Genomic DNA, 18,530 nt, shown 5'->3' with positions numbered 1-18,530 from the left:
TAACCATGTCTCGGTTATTCCCACTATGTCAAAGTTACCTGTAGATATTTCTGCTTCTAGTTCTTCCATCTTGTTTGTCAGGCTTCTGGCGTTTGCGAGCATGCAGTTTAGAGGATTTTGTTTTGTTCCAATCTCCTCACTGTGGATTGTTTTAGAAATGTTCTTACCTCCCTTCTGAGTATGTTTTCCTGGGTCGTCTTTGTTCGAGTCTAATGTTTTTCTTCCCGTCCCCTCTTCTTCTAGTTTAACGCCCTCCTGATGAGTGTAGCGAGTCTTCAGTTCTCCATATAGTATAATACAATCCTCAGTCCTCCATATACCGTAGTATAATACAATCCTCAGTGCTCTATATAGTATAATACACTCCTCATAGTCCTCTATATATTAAAATACGCTGCTCAGTCCTCCATATAATATAATACACTCTTCAGTCCTCCATATGTACTGCCACTCCAAATAGTATAATACACTCCTCATAGTGATCCATATAGTATAATGCACCGCCATTGTCATCCATGTAGTACAATTCACTTCCCATAGTATAATGTACCCCATAGTTCTTCATATAGTATAATGTATTCCCCATAGTCCTCGATACAGTATAATGCAGCCCACATATAGTATAATGCAGCCACCCCACATAATATATTGTAGCCCCCTGATCATAATGTAACTCCCCAGAGAATATAATGCAGCCCCCTCATATACTATAATGCAGCCCCTGCATAAATATGATAGCCCCCTCATAGAGCATAATGCAGCCCCCCATAGAATATAATGTAGCCCCTCCATAGAATACAATGCAGCCCTCCTCATATAGTATAATGCAGCTCCCCATAGAATATAATGTAGCCCCCTCATAGATTATGATGCAATCACCCCTTATAGAATAAAATACAGCCCCCATAGAATATAATGTAGCCCCCATAGAATGTAATAAAGCCCCCAATAGAATGTAATACATCAATGTAATGCAGCCAGCCCCATAGAATGTAATGCAGCCAGTCCCCATAGAATGCAACGCAGCCAGTCCCCATAGAATGCAACGCAGCCAGTCCCCATAGAATGCAACGCAGCCAGCCCCATAGAATGTAATGCAGTCAGCCCCCATAGAATGTAATGCAGTCAGCCCCCATAGAATGTAATGCAGTCAGCCCCAATAGAATGTAATGCAGTCAGCCCCAATAGAATGTAATAAAGGCCCCTCATAGAATGAAATACAGCAATGCAATTCAGCCAGCCCCCATAGAATGTAATACAGCACAGCCCCATAGAATGCAATAAATCCCCCCATAGAATGTAATAAACCCCCCATAGAATGTAATAAACCCCCCATAGAATGTAATACAGCACAGCTCCCATAGAATGTAATACAGCCCCCCCCAATTGCCCCACAATCCAGTTACCACTCACTGATATATTTAAAAAAAACCACTCTCCTCACCTTTCCTCTTGCCCCGCGCTTCTCCTGGCTCCGGTCTCAGCAGCTGCAATCTGCCCACCTGACACACAGCAGGTGCGCGATGATATGACGTCATCACGCACCCGCAGTGTCAGAGGCAGAGCAGGGAATGATGGGAGAGGGAGCAACAGCGGACGCTCTCTTCTCCATCATTGCATTCACTTCTACAGGCGTCATAGACGCCAGTATAGTTGAATGCGGGGCGGGCAATCGGGGGGGTGAGTTGGCGCTGGCGGGAGGAGTCGGCCCTGGGGACGCTCATAGCGGCAGCGGCCCACTCCTGGCACGAACACGGAAAATCCCAAGGTCATGAAGAAGTTAAAAACCACCTTCTGTTTTCCATCACTGACACAGCTGTTAACCTAATTGCACAAGTGTTCTCCTAGACTCATTGTTAAAGGGACACTGTCACCTGAATTTGGAGGGAACAATCTTCAGCCATGGAGGTGGGGTTTTTGGGTGTTTGATTCACCCTTTCCTTACCCGCTGGCTGCATGCTGGCTGCAATATTGGATTGAAGTTCATTCTCTGTCCTCCATAGTACACGCCTGCGCAAGGCAAGGACAGAGAATGAACTTCAATCCAATATTGCAGCCAGCATGCAGCCAGCGGGTAAGGAAAGGGTGAATCAAACACCCAAAAACCCCGCCTCCACGGCTGAAGATTGTTCTCTCCAAATTCAGGTGGCAGTGTCCCTTTAACATTTTATGTATGGACGTTTTATGTGGCACCATGTTGGTTTATAGGTTTAGTGGGTAGAGCCTGTAAAAATAAGAAAAATAAAAAAAGACATGGACCACACATCCAAAAATTATATAATTGATCTAATGCCACTATTCAAAAATGTACAAAACTGAACATGAGGTTCTTAAACATTCTCATAAGGCTGGTTTCACACATCAGTGTCTCCGGTACGTGAGGTGACAGTTTCCTCACGTACCGGAGACACTGACACACGTAGACGGACGTAGTCCGTGTGCAGTCCGTGTGCCCTGCAGGAGACAGCGCTACATTAAGCGCTGTCCCCCCCACAGGTGCTGAATCCGCGATTCATATCTTCCCTGCAGCAGCGTTTGCTGCATAGAAGATATGAATAAGTGTTTAAAATAAAGATCTATGTGCCCACCGCCCTCCCACCCCCTGTGCGCCCAAAGCCCTCCTACCCCCTGTGCGCCCCCCCGCTGTTCTGAAAATACTCACCAGGCTCCCTCGTTGGCTGGCGCTGCTTCCTGTTCTGGCCGCATCTTCTCCTGTATGCGGTCACGTGGGGCCACTCATTTACAGTAATGAATATGCGGCTCCACCTCCCATAGGGGTGGAGCCGCATATTCATTACTGTAATCGGCGGCCCCACGCCGCCAGACAAGACAGATAGATCTTTATTTTAAAACACTATTATTCATATCTTCTATGCATCAAACGCTGCTGCAGGGAAGATATGAATCGGGGCTTCAGCACCAGATGCTGGTACGTGTGGTACCCAGCACGGTGCGTGTGGTACCCAGTGGGCACACGTGTGCCACACTGATGTGCCACAGAAACGTAGGGGTACACGGACACGGATAATTCCCGTACCGATTTTTTTCCGGAACCGGAATTATCTGGACGTGTGAAACCGGCCTAAGACTGTATGAAGCCCTCTACCATGTCACGGTGCACCTCCCAGTGGTTGCCTAGCCTAAGAAGGCGCCACACGTTCGCAAACCACCACTGAAGCGACAGTGTACTAGCAGAGCGGGAGACCTGGTGCCTCGCAGGTCCCCACTGAGGGATTGCAAGAGAGATATCGCCTATTTTTTGTCTCAGCTCACAGTCTAAGACAGGGTGGGGAACATTTTTGTCAGCCAAGAGCTATTTGGATATTTACACCATCCTTGGGGGGCTTTACAAAATTATTAACTTGAAAATCACCCTGCTATATTTGGTCAAACATTGAATTATCTCCCCCTAGTGTGATGGCTGGAGCTGCTTCTTTTTGGTGCAGTTGTGATGTTATGTGGTAGGCCGGAGTCACACATGCGAGAAACACGTCCATGTCTCCCATGTGAAAAGCAAGCTCTGGCGCTGGCACTTGGGAGCGGAGCGTGCGGCCGCATAGCAACACACGGAGCCGCACGCTCCGCTCTGAAGTGCCGGCGCCAGAGCTTGGATTTCACATGCGAGACACGGACGTGTTTCTCGCATGTGTGACTCCGGCCGTAGTGATAATGTTGCTGGGGCTGCGGTATAATGATCACAGGAGAGGCAAAGGCTGCAATATAGACATCACAGGAGACGCTGGTGCTGCGGAGTAATGATCACAGGAGACGCTGGAGCTGGGGTATAATGATCACAAGAGACGCAAGGGCTGCAATATAGTCATCACAGGGACGGCTGGGGCTGTGGTATAATGTACACAGGAGACGCTGGAGCTGGGGTATAGTGATCACAAGAGACGCAAGGGCTGCAATATAGACATCACAGGGACGCTGGGCTGTGGTATAATGAACACAGGAGACGCTGGAGCTGGGGTATAGTGATCACAAGAGACGCAAGGGCTGCAATATAGACATCACAGGGACGCTGGGCTGTGGTATAATGATCACAGGAGATGCTGGGGCTGCGGTATAATGATCACAGGAGACGCAAGGGCTGCAATATAGACATCACAGGGACACTGGGGCTGTGGTCTAGACGTCACAGGAAATATGTAGCTGGGGCATAGACATCACATGAGATGCAGGGGCTATGGCATAGACATAACCAGAAATGCTGGGGCTGTGGTATACCGTATTTTTCAGACTATAAGACGCACTTTTCCCAAGAAATGTATAGTTCCAATGTAGCTTAAATGGGAGGTGTGGTGGAGGGTCACATTTACATAATTTTACAGCAGGAGTGGGGCGATGCTCCAGGGCCAGGGCTAGAAGGAAGGGTTGTCCCGGCAGTGCGAGGCAGAAGCCGAGGAGCCAAGATGGAATCTGGCACACACTGACACCAGCACCACTGAGGTCAATGTGCTCAGTGGGGTCTCTGTTCCTGCTTCGCACCGCTGGGACCCTCCCTCCTCCTAGAGCAGGGCCTGCAGCATCGCCCCACTCCTGCTGTAAAATTACATTAATGAGACCCTGCTCCTGCCTCCTGTGACTACGCTCCACCGCTGCCGTCCCTCCAGTTAGCTACATTCCGACTGTAAGATGTACCACTGACATAGCTGATCCTGATGTCAGGTTAAAAATTATTATTTTTTCCTATTTTCCACCTCTAAACTTGGGGTGCGTCTTATACACTGAAAAATAAGGTAAACATCACAGGAGGCGAAAGAGCTGCGGTCTTCTTCTCTGGGACAGAAGCAGATTGCACACTAACTCTGCCCACAGAGTACGTCCAGACACTGGCCTGTATCTCGATGTAATCTTTCCTTGCACTTGCAAGAAGCATTCAGAAGTGAATGCTCGCAGAGCAGGAAGAAATTAAAGGACCGGCAGTGGTCAAAACGCTGCTCACGACCCAAGCATTGAGCATTTTGATAAATACAATACCGTATCTAGAATACAAGCGTGCACACCACATGGATACTATATCCATGCCCTATTAACAAACGTATCAACACCAAACGATTCATTGTTACCACCCAGTGAAATTCACAAGATGCATTCTTATGTCACCAGTCATGACCAGACTTATGGTACCAGCTGATAAGTTCTTCGGATTACTAAGGAGTCTGAGAAGGATTAGATGCTTATAGGAACAGATTCCAGAGGAACATGTGTCAGTCGCAGTGGTAAACTTGAGATGGCATTAAAGAAAAAGGCAAATATTTAGACATACCTACCACAAAGGCAGACTAGGCAGTCAACATGAGGTCCAGACTCTATTTGGTGCATCTCTTATTTTATGGGTGGTAAAAAGATATCTATTCTCCACAATGCCTGCACATAAGGATGCGGAGAGTGAACCCCAATATGAAAGGAGGGGGTGGTGCCAGTATCAAACATCACCAGAATTTGAACATTTGCTATTGTCCCCACATTACCATTGATGGAATATGATACTAGCTGGTGCTCGTACTTATCCATTAAGAACAAGCAATCAGTGCTCACCGTCCGCTATTTGGACTCTATAATTCATGCAGTGGAAACAGGGGGAACATTTTAGACTAATACATTGTGTACACTTTTGGTAAAAAGGGTATTTGAGACCAAAAAAAATTGGCATCTATCCACTGGAGAGATGGGAACTCAAACTGTGGGCCCTATCACTGTGACCTCCACCGAACACCAGAATTGAGGTCTGGTCTCCGCCATTCTTACCTGGCTAAAAGACTGTGGTCATGTGAAAGTGAGTGAAGCAGCAGGTCGCACATCCACCCTGCAGCTCCATCCTAGTCTTTGACTCTGATGAAGTTAGGACAACAGGGCTATCTTCCAGTATCTTCAGTGTCATGGACTTGAATAGACACACAAAGTGCATGTTCCTCTTGGCTGCGTTCTTTCGGTCAAGAGAGAATTAGGAATTCAAGTCTCCTGTTAAAATGATTAGAAGGGGTCCCACATGGATCCTACAATTTTCATCTACATTGCTGATAGCTGTTAACGTGTCTAGGTTGGAATAATTCTTTAGGAGGCCAACAGCATTTTAGTGTACCACAAGTCTACTCAAATTCGTCGACACTAATGAATGAATGTGATACACCATTACTGATTACATTTGCTTTATCCACATTGCCGGCATGTTTGCCTGAACTAACGGACAACATATTGTACATATAGAATCTATATATGTTTTTAAGTCACTTTTGTTTGTGTCTCGTGGTATTCATTGCTGCTTTTAACTCCAAATTTTTCAAAAAGGCACACGTGGGTTAGTGAATTCTGCGCAAAATGTTCTTCACTGAAAATGTATTCCAAGCTGGTGTAACAGGCAATAGCATACTCTAAGTCCAGACTATGACCGGGGTTAAAGTGACCTAGGCTTGATTATACCCCGGGTATATTATCGAGAAGGACAAAATTACACTCTTGGGTATAAATTGGCCAAGGCCATTTCATACCCCTTCATACAAGATTATAGCCCCTTTGATATCAGCATTGAGTGATATAAACAAGAATTACTTTATTTTTCAACATCTTATTGGGGGTTCAGTTTCAAAAGAGAACAGACTTAAATCTTAACGTTCTAAACACAGACTTTTATTACTTGAACCAGAAGAACTTCAATTAGTAAAAATATTAGACTTCAGCAACGATATGAGGTAAAGAATCTACCGCACTTCTCAGGAGTTACAATTGCATTCTAAAGGTTAAAGCACTCATCTTACTGGACAACAGTGTAATCTCAGATGTAATGACTGTTCACGGTTGTCAGTCACGTTGTCACATCTTCATCATGTGCAAGTCAGTTTTAAGGTATTAAAAAAATGCATGTAAAATCTAATTTACAAGGGCTCATAAAATAGATGGGCATATTGTAGCCTGGAGGGGTATAGTATGGCCTAGGCCATTTTACACCCCGGGATATAATCCGGACAGGGGTTAATTTGGCCTGTTACACCGAGTCTAAAGTACAATTCTACATTTTAAGACGCTCCAAATATCTAGATTTCAAGATCTAAGGCGAACAGTTAAAAAACAAAACAAAAAAACAACCAACCAGTAGAAAATAGACATCAAAATAGGCGCATCTTAACCCCTTTCCGCTTTGGCAATTTTACACTTTAATTTTTTTTTCCTTCTCTTCTTCTAAGAGCCATCTTTTCTTTATCTTTCCATCAACATAGCCTTGTGAGATGAGTTGTACTTTTGAACGACACCATCTGTTTTATTATGTAATGAACTGTAAAGGGAGAAAAAAATCCAAGGGCATCAAATAGCAAAAAAAAACAGCAATTTCACAATTTTTTATTTACTGTGTTCATTATATGGTAAAACTGACTAGGCAATATGATTCTCCAGGTCAGTACGATTATGGCGACACCAAACATGTATAGCTTTTATTATTTAAGTGGTAAAAAAAAATTGTAATTTTTTCCGGGTTGATAGAGCTGTGTGAGGGCTTGACATTTTTATTGACACCATTTGGGGGTAGATACAATGTTTTGATTGACTTAAAATGCATTTTTTATGTGCTGTTGCTATGGCCGAAGTGGAGGGGTGGGGGGTGGGGGGGGGGGGGGGGTAGGTAGATATCGCTAGTCTGGATTTTTTACTAGTTTTTTCTTATTCCACCATTTACTAATCAGGTTAATTTATTTTATATCGACACACCATTCTTTTATGGACATAGAAAAATACACATGTGGTATTGCTATTTATTTTTTTATTTTTAATGTAGGAAAATAGTGGTGATATGAACGATTATATTTTTCATATTTTATTAAACTTTTTTTTTTTACGGCATTTGTTATTTTATATAGCATCATTGATTCCATGGTGCTGTACATGAGAAGGGTTTACATACGAAATACAAATATCACAGTAGACAAGCTAACAATGACAGAATGATACAGAGGGGAGAGGACCCTGCCTTTGCGATCTTACATTCTTCAGGATAGTGGGGAAGGAGACAGTAAATTGGGGGGTTGCAGCAGCTCCGGTGTCGGCAAGGCGGTAGCTACAGTAGTCGCAAGGAGGCAGAGGGGTCATTGAATGCTGTAAACTTTCTTGAAGAGATGAGTTTTTAAGTTCCATCTGAAGGATCTGAATGTGGTTGATAAATTGGACGTGTTGGGGCACAGACCAGAAGATAGGGGATATCTGGGAGATGTCTTAGAGAGGATTGGATGAGGAACAAATAAGTGTGGAGGAGAGATCTTGGTAGCACCGGAGCTTAAGTAAGGGAAGATATCAGGGGATTAGTTCAGAGATAAATGGGGGAGACAGATGAGGGATACCTTTGTAGGTCAGTGTTAGAAGTTTGAACTGGATACATTGAGGAATTGGGAGCCAGTGAAGGGATTTGCAGAGGGGAGAAGTGGAGGAATGCCGAGGACAGACATGAACTAGTCTGGCTGCAGAGTTAAGGACGGACTGGAGAGGCGCAAGAGTGTTAGCAGGGAGGTCACAGAAAAGGATGTTGAAGTAGTCTAGGCGGGAGATGATGACGGTATTTTAGTAGATTGAGGGTTGAAGAAAGGACAGATTCTGGAAATATTTTTGAGCTGGAGGCGACAGTAGGTGGAAAGAGCTTGGATGTGCAGTTTGAAGGACAGGGCAGGGTCTTGAGAGACTCCAACAGAGAGGGCGAGATGAGGAGGTAGTGTGGGAGTGGGAGACGCTGAATGTGCAGTTGGAAAAGTATGAGGAGATTCAGGATAGGGCGAGGTCTTTGATGACACAGGAAGAGACGATCTGTAGTAGGAGGCAGTGGTCAACCAAGTCAAAGGCAGATGACAGGTCTAGAAGGAGTATAGAGAATTGTCTATTAGCTTTGACAGTAAGTAGGTCATTAGTAAATTTTTGTCAGGGCAGTGTCAGTGAAACGATAGGGATGGAAACCAGGCTGTAGATTATCAAAGAGCAAGTTAGATGAAGAGGTGGGAGGAAAGTTCAGCGTGGACGTGCTGCTCTAGGTGTTTGGAAGCAAATGGGAGCAGTGATATGGGGCGATAGTTGGACATAGCGGTTGGGTCAAGGGATGGCTTTTTAAGGATAGGCATGATTGTGACATGTTTGAGCAGAAGGGAAGGTACCAGAAGTTAGTGATAGGTTGACGAGATGGGCTGGGGATGGGATAAGTGTGCTGGTGAGGTTGGAGAGGAGATGGGGTCAAGTGTACAGACAATGAGGTGTGATTTGGAGAGATGATTAAGCTCCCCTTCAATGATATTGGAGAGGGAAGATATGGTGGAAGGGCATTGGTCTGGTATACAAAGGAGTTGTGGTGGTTTAACAATAAAGACTTGCCTTGTTTGGCCTATCTTATTTTTGAAGTGTATGGCAAAACCTCAGCAGAGATGAGGGAGATTGGAGGGGGCAGTGGTGGGCGGAGGATGGAGTTAAGTGTTGAATAACTGGGGTTGTAGGATAGGGAAGATACGACGGTTGTGAAGTAGGCCTGTTTAGCAAAGGTGAGGACAGATTTGAAAAGGAGTGTTGCTTGTTTGAATGCAGTGAACTCATCTTGCGAATGCGTTTTCTTCCAATGCTGCTCCGCAACCCTGGACACTTGCTAAATCTTTTTAGTGGTTAATGTGCCAGGGTTGTCTATTGATAAGTCACACTCTGCCATGCACGACAAGGGCGACTACGTTGTTTGTTAATCCTTTTTCGCTATCACAGCAACTCATCAGCACCTTGCCAATGAGCATTTAAAACCGTACGAGCTCCCTGGGATGCACATGGTAATTACTGCTGTCACAGATAAACACACACAGCTGTTAGCTGAATATTACAGCCATCATCTGCTGGCAAAGATGCAGGGCTCAGTTACTGAGCCTGCATTAAAGTCAGTGTATGAAGTGTCAGTAAGGGTTTAAAAGAAGAATTTGGAGTAAAACAAAAACAGACATAAAGGAGGAAAAAACTAGACAAAAAATAGATGCAAATTCAATAATGAATTGGACTTTACATGTGGCAAACTCAGGGGTCTATCACGTTTATACACGTAGTGCTTTGTATTACCAAAAATACAAGACAAAACACCATGTTCATTGCCATAATTTATTTCAGCAGGATAAAAAGGCATGCAGAAAAAGGCGTGTTTACAATATCATTAATACTGCATTATTTCTTAATATACTTCTAGGATAAATGCAAAGTTGGCAAAAAGTAATACAACGTTCAGTATTTGGAATACAATACAGGGAAATTTCTGGAATATATTTTGGACCTTTGTTCCATTTTTGGTAGAGATGATACATAGAGCAATCCTTATATAATCCGGACTCGTTCGCACCATATTAGAGATCTTCCCAGTACATATGTGTAAAATGAGACAGAGACAAAAGGAGATGTCATAAAAAGAGGTTACAGCTAATGTATCCAAAGCAGTCAATACCTTCTTCAGGTCATCATCTTGAAAAGTTTTGTTCATTTATAGGCATCACATGCAAAGTTAGCGAAAATTGCTAAATATCGTGGCCGATGGACTAGGACCTGCGTATCGATTCACACCAAACTGGTTGATCTCTATTTCACATCACACTCTGAAGAATGGAGAGGTACAGTAGCAACTAGAGATAGGCAGATCGAATCACAGAACTTCAATCCATCAGCCATGACGGAGTTTGCAAATCTCTTACCTTCTGGGATTCCCGGCGTGGCTTTTGATTAGTCGGTGTGGTATGACTTAATCATTGCATTGTGACACGCACCAACCGTGCTAATAAAAAGTTGCGCATTTCCCAGAAAATAAGAGATTTTCGAGAGTCCCATCCAGCGACTACTGATGATGGACTAGAGTCCCAAAAATCCACCCACCTCTAGGAGCTACCTCTCCATTCTTTGAAGTGCAAAATGGGGGCCATCTAGTTTGGTACAAATTGATTCGCATGTCCCAGTCTGTCGGCAACAATAGTAGTCCGTGGCCACTAGTCAAGAGCAGGAGAACGGCCTCTTATCCGACGTTGTCCACAACGTTTTTCAATCTTGAGACTTGTTAGACAATGAAATCTCACTAGGCCGGTGAATCAAAAAAGAACAACGGAAGCAGATGCTGTCAGGTAAGAGGTGGTTCTCCTGATCCTGTCCAGAGACTACTAACATGTATCGTCGCCGATGAACTGGGACATGTGAATCAATTTGCACCTAAGAGATAGCTGACATATGCACAGATCGATTAGTGAGACTCAGGTATATCGGGTAGATCAGCAGTCTCTGGCCGTTAGATGGGAGGATTTGTGAATCCTTCCCTTCTCACACTGATTTGCACCAGATCTAGAATGTCCATTAGACATTGGTGCCATATCCTGTGGAAATGCTATTAATACCTGAGATATAATATATGTCATTGAAAAAATTAAGAGTGGATGCAAAGATGAGAAGTAGTGTCAATATGCCCATTAAATCTGCCACCTTGGGTTTTGGTTCTGCTCCAATCTGTATTAGTCTAGTCTAGGAGCCACTGGTAAAGGCCTAACAAGTACCTAGGAATCTGGAGAGTGATCTCATCATCAGAGCTGGGAGGATGAGGGGGAAACTACATGTTCCAGACTACAGGAACCCAACAGTCATGTAATAACAGCCATGGAAGTCATATATATCTGGTGCTCATGTCAATGCACTACTATAGGATTTTATTTTATTTTTAATAGTAAGTACTACTTATTTAGAAGTGAGTTCTGACCCAGACAGATCCCTGTGAAGAAAAATTAACTTAGACCATGTTCCCACGTGGCATAAACATTGAGTTGTTTTTTGGGCAAAAAACCTGATGCATTTTACAGTTTGAGAAAAGTGGATGTGATTTCATGAGAACTTTTTTTTGTCTACATAGACTTCTATGGGAAGCCTATAAAAACCACACGCAAATTCTCAGAGTGGAGTCGCAACTAGTGATGAGCGAGTATACTCGTTGCTTGGGATTTCCCGAGCACGCTTGGGTGATCTCCGAGTATTTGTTAGTGTTCAGAGATTTAGTTTTCATCCCCACAGCTGAATGATTTACAGCTACTAGCCAGGCTGAGTACATGTGGGGGTTGCCTGGTTGCTAGGGAATCCCCACATGTAATCAAGCTGGCACAAGAGGACACGCACAAAAAAAGGAACAAAAAAAACACAATAAACCAAGCAGATTGCTATTGGGTATTTTGCTGTGGCTGCCGTAGAAAAAACAAAAACAAATTTTTTTTACTTTTCCACTGGTTGAAATATAAGATTTTCCATTTCCTTCCAAAACCTTGTTTAGACCTACAGAATGTCCTGCCTTCATGATACCTAATAAATTGTAGATGATGAACAGGGTAAGAATTCTTAAGAAAAAAAAGAATGACAATCTACTTCTCTACTGCATTTCCCTTTTGTTCTATGGACTCTATAATACTGACACAGTCCAGGACTCAAGACTCCTTGGAAGCAGGAAGTAGTCCCGGAATCACATGATCTCTCTTGGCACGTCTGACTGGCTGATAGAACAAGTGTTATATGACAAACATATGTAGCGTTATTCTCACCCCAGTATAGTAACTTGGGGTTTAGTGGACACAATAACAACCTACTAATCTAGCTGTAGTGCCCAAGCCAAAGATCTAACCCGGTTAGAGATTCCCTTTAAAGTTTTGTCATTCACCCAGAGTAACCCCAGTGACTATGACACAAAGCAGAAACGTGTTCTTCTATATATCTAATATCGAAAACATCCCTTATAGCTGAACCGAAAAGGACAAATAAAACATAGAATATAGTAGTAGCACATAGACCCCTATAAACATAGCACTAGACTTCATGCCTTCCGTCGTCACACCAGTAAATCAATCATGTCGGCAAATAATGCTCGGTACAAAATACAGAACTGTCAGGAGTGCACTCTGTCATTGAAGCTGCTCTAAGGGTTTTTTATCTACATGTTCCCGCGATCGTCAGCTTTATAGTGTTATCAGCCAGAAGTGGTACAAGTGGTGGGAGAGGAGTCCGTTGCAGCTGAAAGGGGGGGACGTGTTCTTAGGGTTGATCCTTTGTCTCTGGATCTTTATCGTAGATGTAACTTCCGACTCCTCCGGTGTTCACACCTGGAAATGCAAAACAAAAGGTTACTCCTTAGTGTCTTTCTATTTCAAGCTAAAAAAAAAAATTGTGATTCCCTTTAGGAATTTCTGGTTGAGCCAATGTTCACATGGTTGACAGTCTAACAATCCTTACAGGGGTTGTTCACTACAGGACAAGCTCCAGTTAATGGCCCCAGGGTGCTATTCTTACCTACTGGACTGGCAACGCGGCTCTGCTTTCAGCCCCGTGTACCCCCACCAGTCTCTGAACATAAACAACTTCACGTAAGTGCTGCAGCCAATCCATGGTAGTGGACTGACTGGCTGCAGCCTTCACAAAAAAATCAAATAGTGTAATCTGCAGCTGGTCAACGGAAGCTGATTGGACGCAGCAGTGACGTGACATTCTTAACATTCAGAGAGCGGCTGGGGACACTGAGCTGAACTTAGAGAAGTGATGCCAGCCAGGGAGGTCAGTAAAGCACCCAGCGGTCATTAAAAAGAGATTGTCGAGTACTAGACAAACCCTTTAATGAAATGCAATATGGTTGGTGTAAGCCAAACTCAGCATTCCAACAGATGAGCCCTTTTCCAACCTTGGCACTCATGGCGGTGATCAGTGTACTGAAGGTCTGCCATGGAATGGCTAATGGTGACCAACGCGGTGGCTGTAGCACTGTGGTCCTGGATTTCAAATATGACCAAGGACAACATCTACATGGGACTTCTATGTTCTCGTCCTGGGTTCCTTCTGGGTATTCCAGTTTCCTCCCACACAGACATGTGAGCCCCAATGAGGGACAAGGATTGATGTGACTAATTAAAATCTGTGCTGGCAATAAATATTAAAATTAATCTCTTAGTGTATCAAAGTTCCCTCAAAAATAAGTGTTGTTACCTGGTGTTCTGCAACTGGGACCTACAAAGATCAAGGGGTTTAAAGAGGACCTGTCACCACTCACCAGGTCTAAAGAGTCCAGTTTTTTATCCTTATTTTATTCCTGATGTTCCCGCGGGCATTTTGTTTTTTATTCAATCCACCATATGGTTCCAGAGAGATGGGTCTTTTTAATTAGTGCTATTTTGTATGGTCGTTATCAATGAGGCATGGTTCACAGAGTAAAAATGCAAAGCAGCCTAAAGTTATGCCCCCGAGGATCGTAAGAGCCCATATCTCTAAAACCATAGAAAAGCGAAATCAGAACAGAATTCATACTGACATCACAAAATATTAAAGTCCTCTGCCTCTATTCATAGGACCCGGGAAAATTCCCCTCATGGACACTCCTCAAATCATTAAAATACAAAGACACATGCAGTAAATAGTATTTACATATAAACAAGTATTACAACTATTAGCTTTATTCAAATGTAAACGCACGTACATCAAATTTAAATCTGTCTCAAAAGAAGGTGATCATATAGGGAGGGATAGATGGGAAGGTATGGGTCTCTCAAATTGTATCATATCAAGGGGTGGGAGAAACAGACATGAAAACGTATCCATACTTGTAAAAAGTGCTAGTGCTTTTTTGTATATATGAAAGAGGCAGCATATATATAGTAATCCAGGGCCCAAACTGACCAAGTTCTACTCACAATATAAACCTGTGGGGGACTCAATAATAAGTGCACCTACTGCCACATATATCAAAATTTCCATCTCCAAAAAGCTCGCCGGCAGAGAGAAGCATGAAGTGCTCGAAAATATCCAGGTAGATGGCTGTGCCAACTTTGGTCTTGATAAAACACAGTGGACCTACACCAGCCTCATACTCCAGCAGGACTTGGCACCTGTCCACACTGCCAAAAGTACCAATACCTGGTTTATAAACAACAGTATCACTGTGCTTGATTGGCAGCAAACTCACCTAACCTGAACCCCATAGAGAATCTATGTGATCTTGTCAAGAGGAAGATGAGACACCAGACCCAACAATGCAGACGAGCTGAAGGCTGCTATCAAAGCAACCTGGGCTTCCATAACACCTCAGCAGTGCCACAGGCTGATGACCTCCATGTCACGCCGCATTGATGCAGTAAATGATACAAAAGAAGACCGACCAAGTATTGAGTGCATTTACTGAACATACATCTCAGTAGGCCAACATTTCGGATTTTAAAATCAATTTTCAAGCTGGTGTTATAAAGTATTCTAATTTCCTGAGAAAATGACTTTTGGGTTTTCACTGGCTGTAAGCCATAATCATCAACATTAACATAAACATTTGAAATAGATGATTCTGTTTGTAATGACTATATGATATACCCGTATATACTCAAGTATAAGCTGACCCAAGTATAAGCCGACCCCCCTAATTTTGCCACAAAAACCTGGAAAAACTTAATGACTCGAGTTTAAGCCTAATGTGGGAAATGCAGCAGCTACCGGTAAATGTCAAAAGTAAAAATAGATACCAATAAAAGTAAAATTAATTGAGACATCAGTAGGTTAAGTGTTTTTGAATATCCATATTGAATCAGGAGCCCCATATAATGCTCCATAAAGTTTATGATGGGCCCCATAAGATGCTCCATATTAAAATATGCTCCATATAATTCTGCATAAAGGTTAATAAAGGCCCCATAAGATGCTCCATAGACACATTTGCCCAATATAATGCTGCAGAAATGTTGATTATGGCCCCATAAGATGCTCCATAGAGATATTTGCCCCATATAATGCTGCACAAATGCTGATTATGGCCCCATAAGATGCTCCATACAGACATTTGCCCCATATAATGCTGCACAAATGCTGATTATGGCCCCATAAGATGCTCCATACAGACATTTGCCCCATATAATGCTGCACAAATGCTGATTATGGCCCCATAAGATGCTCCATAAAGATATTTGCCCCATATAGTGCTGCACAAACCTTGATTATGGCCCTATAAGATGCCCCATACACATACTTGCCCCATATAATGCTGCACAAACGTTATGGTCCCATATAGTGCTGCACAAACGTTATGGCCCCATATAGTGCTGCACAAACGTTATGGCCCCATAGATGCTCCATACCAACACTTGCCCCTTATAATGCTGCACAAACATTATGGCCCCATATAGTGCTGCACAAACGTTATGGCCCCATAGATGCTCCATACAAACACTTGCCCTATATAGAAGTGCTGCACAAACGTTATGGCCCCATATAGTGCTGCCCAAACGTTATGGCCCCATATAGTGCTGCACAAACGTTATGGCCCCATATAGTGCTGCACAAACGTTATGGCCCCATATAGTGCTGCACAAACGTTATGGCCCCATAGATGCTCCATACAGACACTTGCCCCATTTGCTGTTGCTGCGATAAAAAAAAATAAATCACATACTCACTTCTCCGTCTCTCAGGCCCCCGGCACTTTCAATAGTCACCTGCTCCTTGTTCCGGCGCCACTCCATCTTCAGCGTCTTCAGTACTGACGTTCAGGCAGAGGCCGCGCACTAACCACGTCACCACGCCCTCTGACCTGAGCGTCACTGCTGGAGACAGAGCGGCGCCCGGAACAAGGAGCAGGTGAATATCGCGCAGCGCTGCACTCCCCTCCCCGTTATACTCACCTCCCCGTTATACTCACCTGCTCCTGGCGCTGTGCAGTCCCTGCTTCCCCGACGCCGCAGCTTCATCCTGTACTGAGTGGTCACCGTTACCGCTCATTACAGTAATGAATATGCGGCTCCACCTCCTGGTGGAGAAGCATATTCATTACTGTAATGAGTGGTACCATGTGACCGCTCAGTACAGGAAGAAGCTGCCGGCGCCGGGGAAGCAGGGACTGTACAGCGCCAGGAGTAGGTGAGTATAATTAGACAGCCCCCGCTCCCCCTCCCCCGCCGACCCCTGGGTATGACTCGAATATAAGCCGAGAGGGGCACTTTCAGCCCAAAAAAGTGGGCTGAAAATCTCGGCTTATACTCCAGTATATACGGTATGAGTTTCACTTTTTGTATTGAAGAACTGAAATAAATTAACTTTTTGATGATACTCTATTTTTGTGAGAAGCGCCTGTATATGTGAGACGTCTCATTTCTTGTCCCATTGACTTTCTGTTCACTGTATTTTTCTGGGGTGGGAAAACCTTTATCATCAGGATGCTTTTAACATACGAAACGGATTGAATGTTTCAGTCTAGAAAGGAAGAGCCCGCTGTAAGCCAAGTACACATGTGTACATCTAAGTAGACGTGAAGTGTAACTGAAGTACGCTCTCACTAACAGATGTCTCCTCGCTCTTCCCTGGATACTCGTCTTGCTTTATTCAACATCGTTTTCACTTTCTCAAATATCCACAAAGACTAAAAAAGTATCTGTCCATGTCTGAATGGTGTATCCCCCTGCAACAAAGTGTCTGTGGTATGAAATTAGGACAACCAATGAGTACCCAGATTCTTCTCTTGCTGCACACGTAAAAAATATTAGATACTTGTTTGTACAGTTTTGATCAAAATAACCTATATATGTCTGTATGTTGGTCACAGTGTACGTGCACATTAATTTGCTGATATAGGAGCGCTGGTCTTGTCCTTTGTTTTCATACAGAGCTGCAATGAAAATGCGTTTTGTGGCATATTCCATTAAGTCTTCTGTCTTTTGCAGACTTACCCTTTGGTCCAAAAAGGATTCCGTAGCAAGGCTTGTGACAATAGGGCTGCCCATCGTGCTGAAAAAGCAGAGACAATTATTAATGTGTGACTGTGAAATCTGCATCTATTGTAGATTCCTCTTGTCGCAGGGCCACTAACCACTGATTGGTTGCAGCGGTCAGGTGAGAGAAACATCCAATGATGGACTGTTCGCATCACATGACTTCCGAGGTTTATGCCAAAAAATGGCGACCGTGTGCACCTAGCATTATTAATATCTTACCCGTATGTGTACGGATTTCTGTATGCTTTCTTCTACAAGACATACCAACATACAACCCAACATGGAGATACTCTAAGAGGATTTGGTCCAGAGATGCGCCACCATTCATTAAGTGCATCTTTTGGTTGCCCTTGCGCCAGGATATCTACCCCACCTATGGACTTTGGCGTTTTCCTGCCATAATTTATGCCACTTTTTGGGTCTTGCTCCATTTTGCTAAGCTTTGCCCATTTTTTAGAAAGTTGGCGGAGCGGACGTCAAATTGCCAAGAGGTGAGCATCTTTCTGCTGTGCCAAAATTTGGTCTAATGCTTCAAGGCCCCTTAAGACCAGATATGTACAACGACAGTATAAAAACTGAAGACGCCAGTTAATACCGTATACAGCAATAAGCGCAGACTTATGGCGCCACCTGCTCTTAATTGCTGCAAATATCACAATTTGGCTAAATATATATGTTTTGGTCTTTTGTACGAAATGTCTTAATATTATCATGTGTAGATCAGGAAAATGTAAAGCCTATTATAAGCTGCGGACAAACGATCTAAACGTTTGACGGCTTACGCAGTGGTAA

The 18,530-nt window shown here is 43.7% G+C and overlaps 1 protein-coding gene across 1 annotated transcript in view; it reads right to left on the bottom strand.

Moving 5' to 3' along the window:
- Nucleotides 1-10,087: 10,087 nt before the first annotated feature.
- Nucleotides 10,088-18,530, bottom strand: part of LOC138641566 (cysteine-rich protein 2-like) — a 106,686-nt gene continuing 98,243 nt past the window's right edge. Inside the window, exons 7-8 of the mRNA XM_069729036.1 lie at nt 17,694-17,751; nt 10,088-13,106 (exon numbers count right to left, since the gene is read on the bottom strand). Of these exons, the coding sequence (XP_069585137.1) occupies nt 13,039-13,106; nt 17,694-17,751 (126 nt within the window). The 3' untranslated portion in view covers nt 10,088-13,038. The remainder of the gene's footprint in view (nt 13,107-17,693; nt 17,752-18,530) is intronic.

The sequence above is a fragment of the Ranitomeya imitator genome, chromosome 1 (genome assembly GCF_032444005.1).
Source record: "Ranitomeya imitator isolate aRanImi1 chromosome 1, aRanImi1.pri, whole genome shotgun sequence".
NCBI lineage: Eukaryota > Metazoa > Chordata > Amphibia > Anura > Dendrobatidae > Ranitomeya > Ranitomeya imitator.
This window is presented reverse-complemented; position numbering and strand designations above follow the sequence as displayed.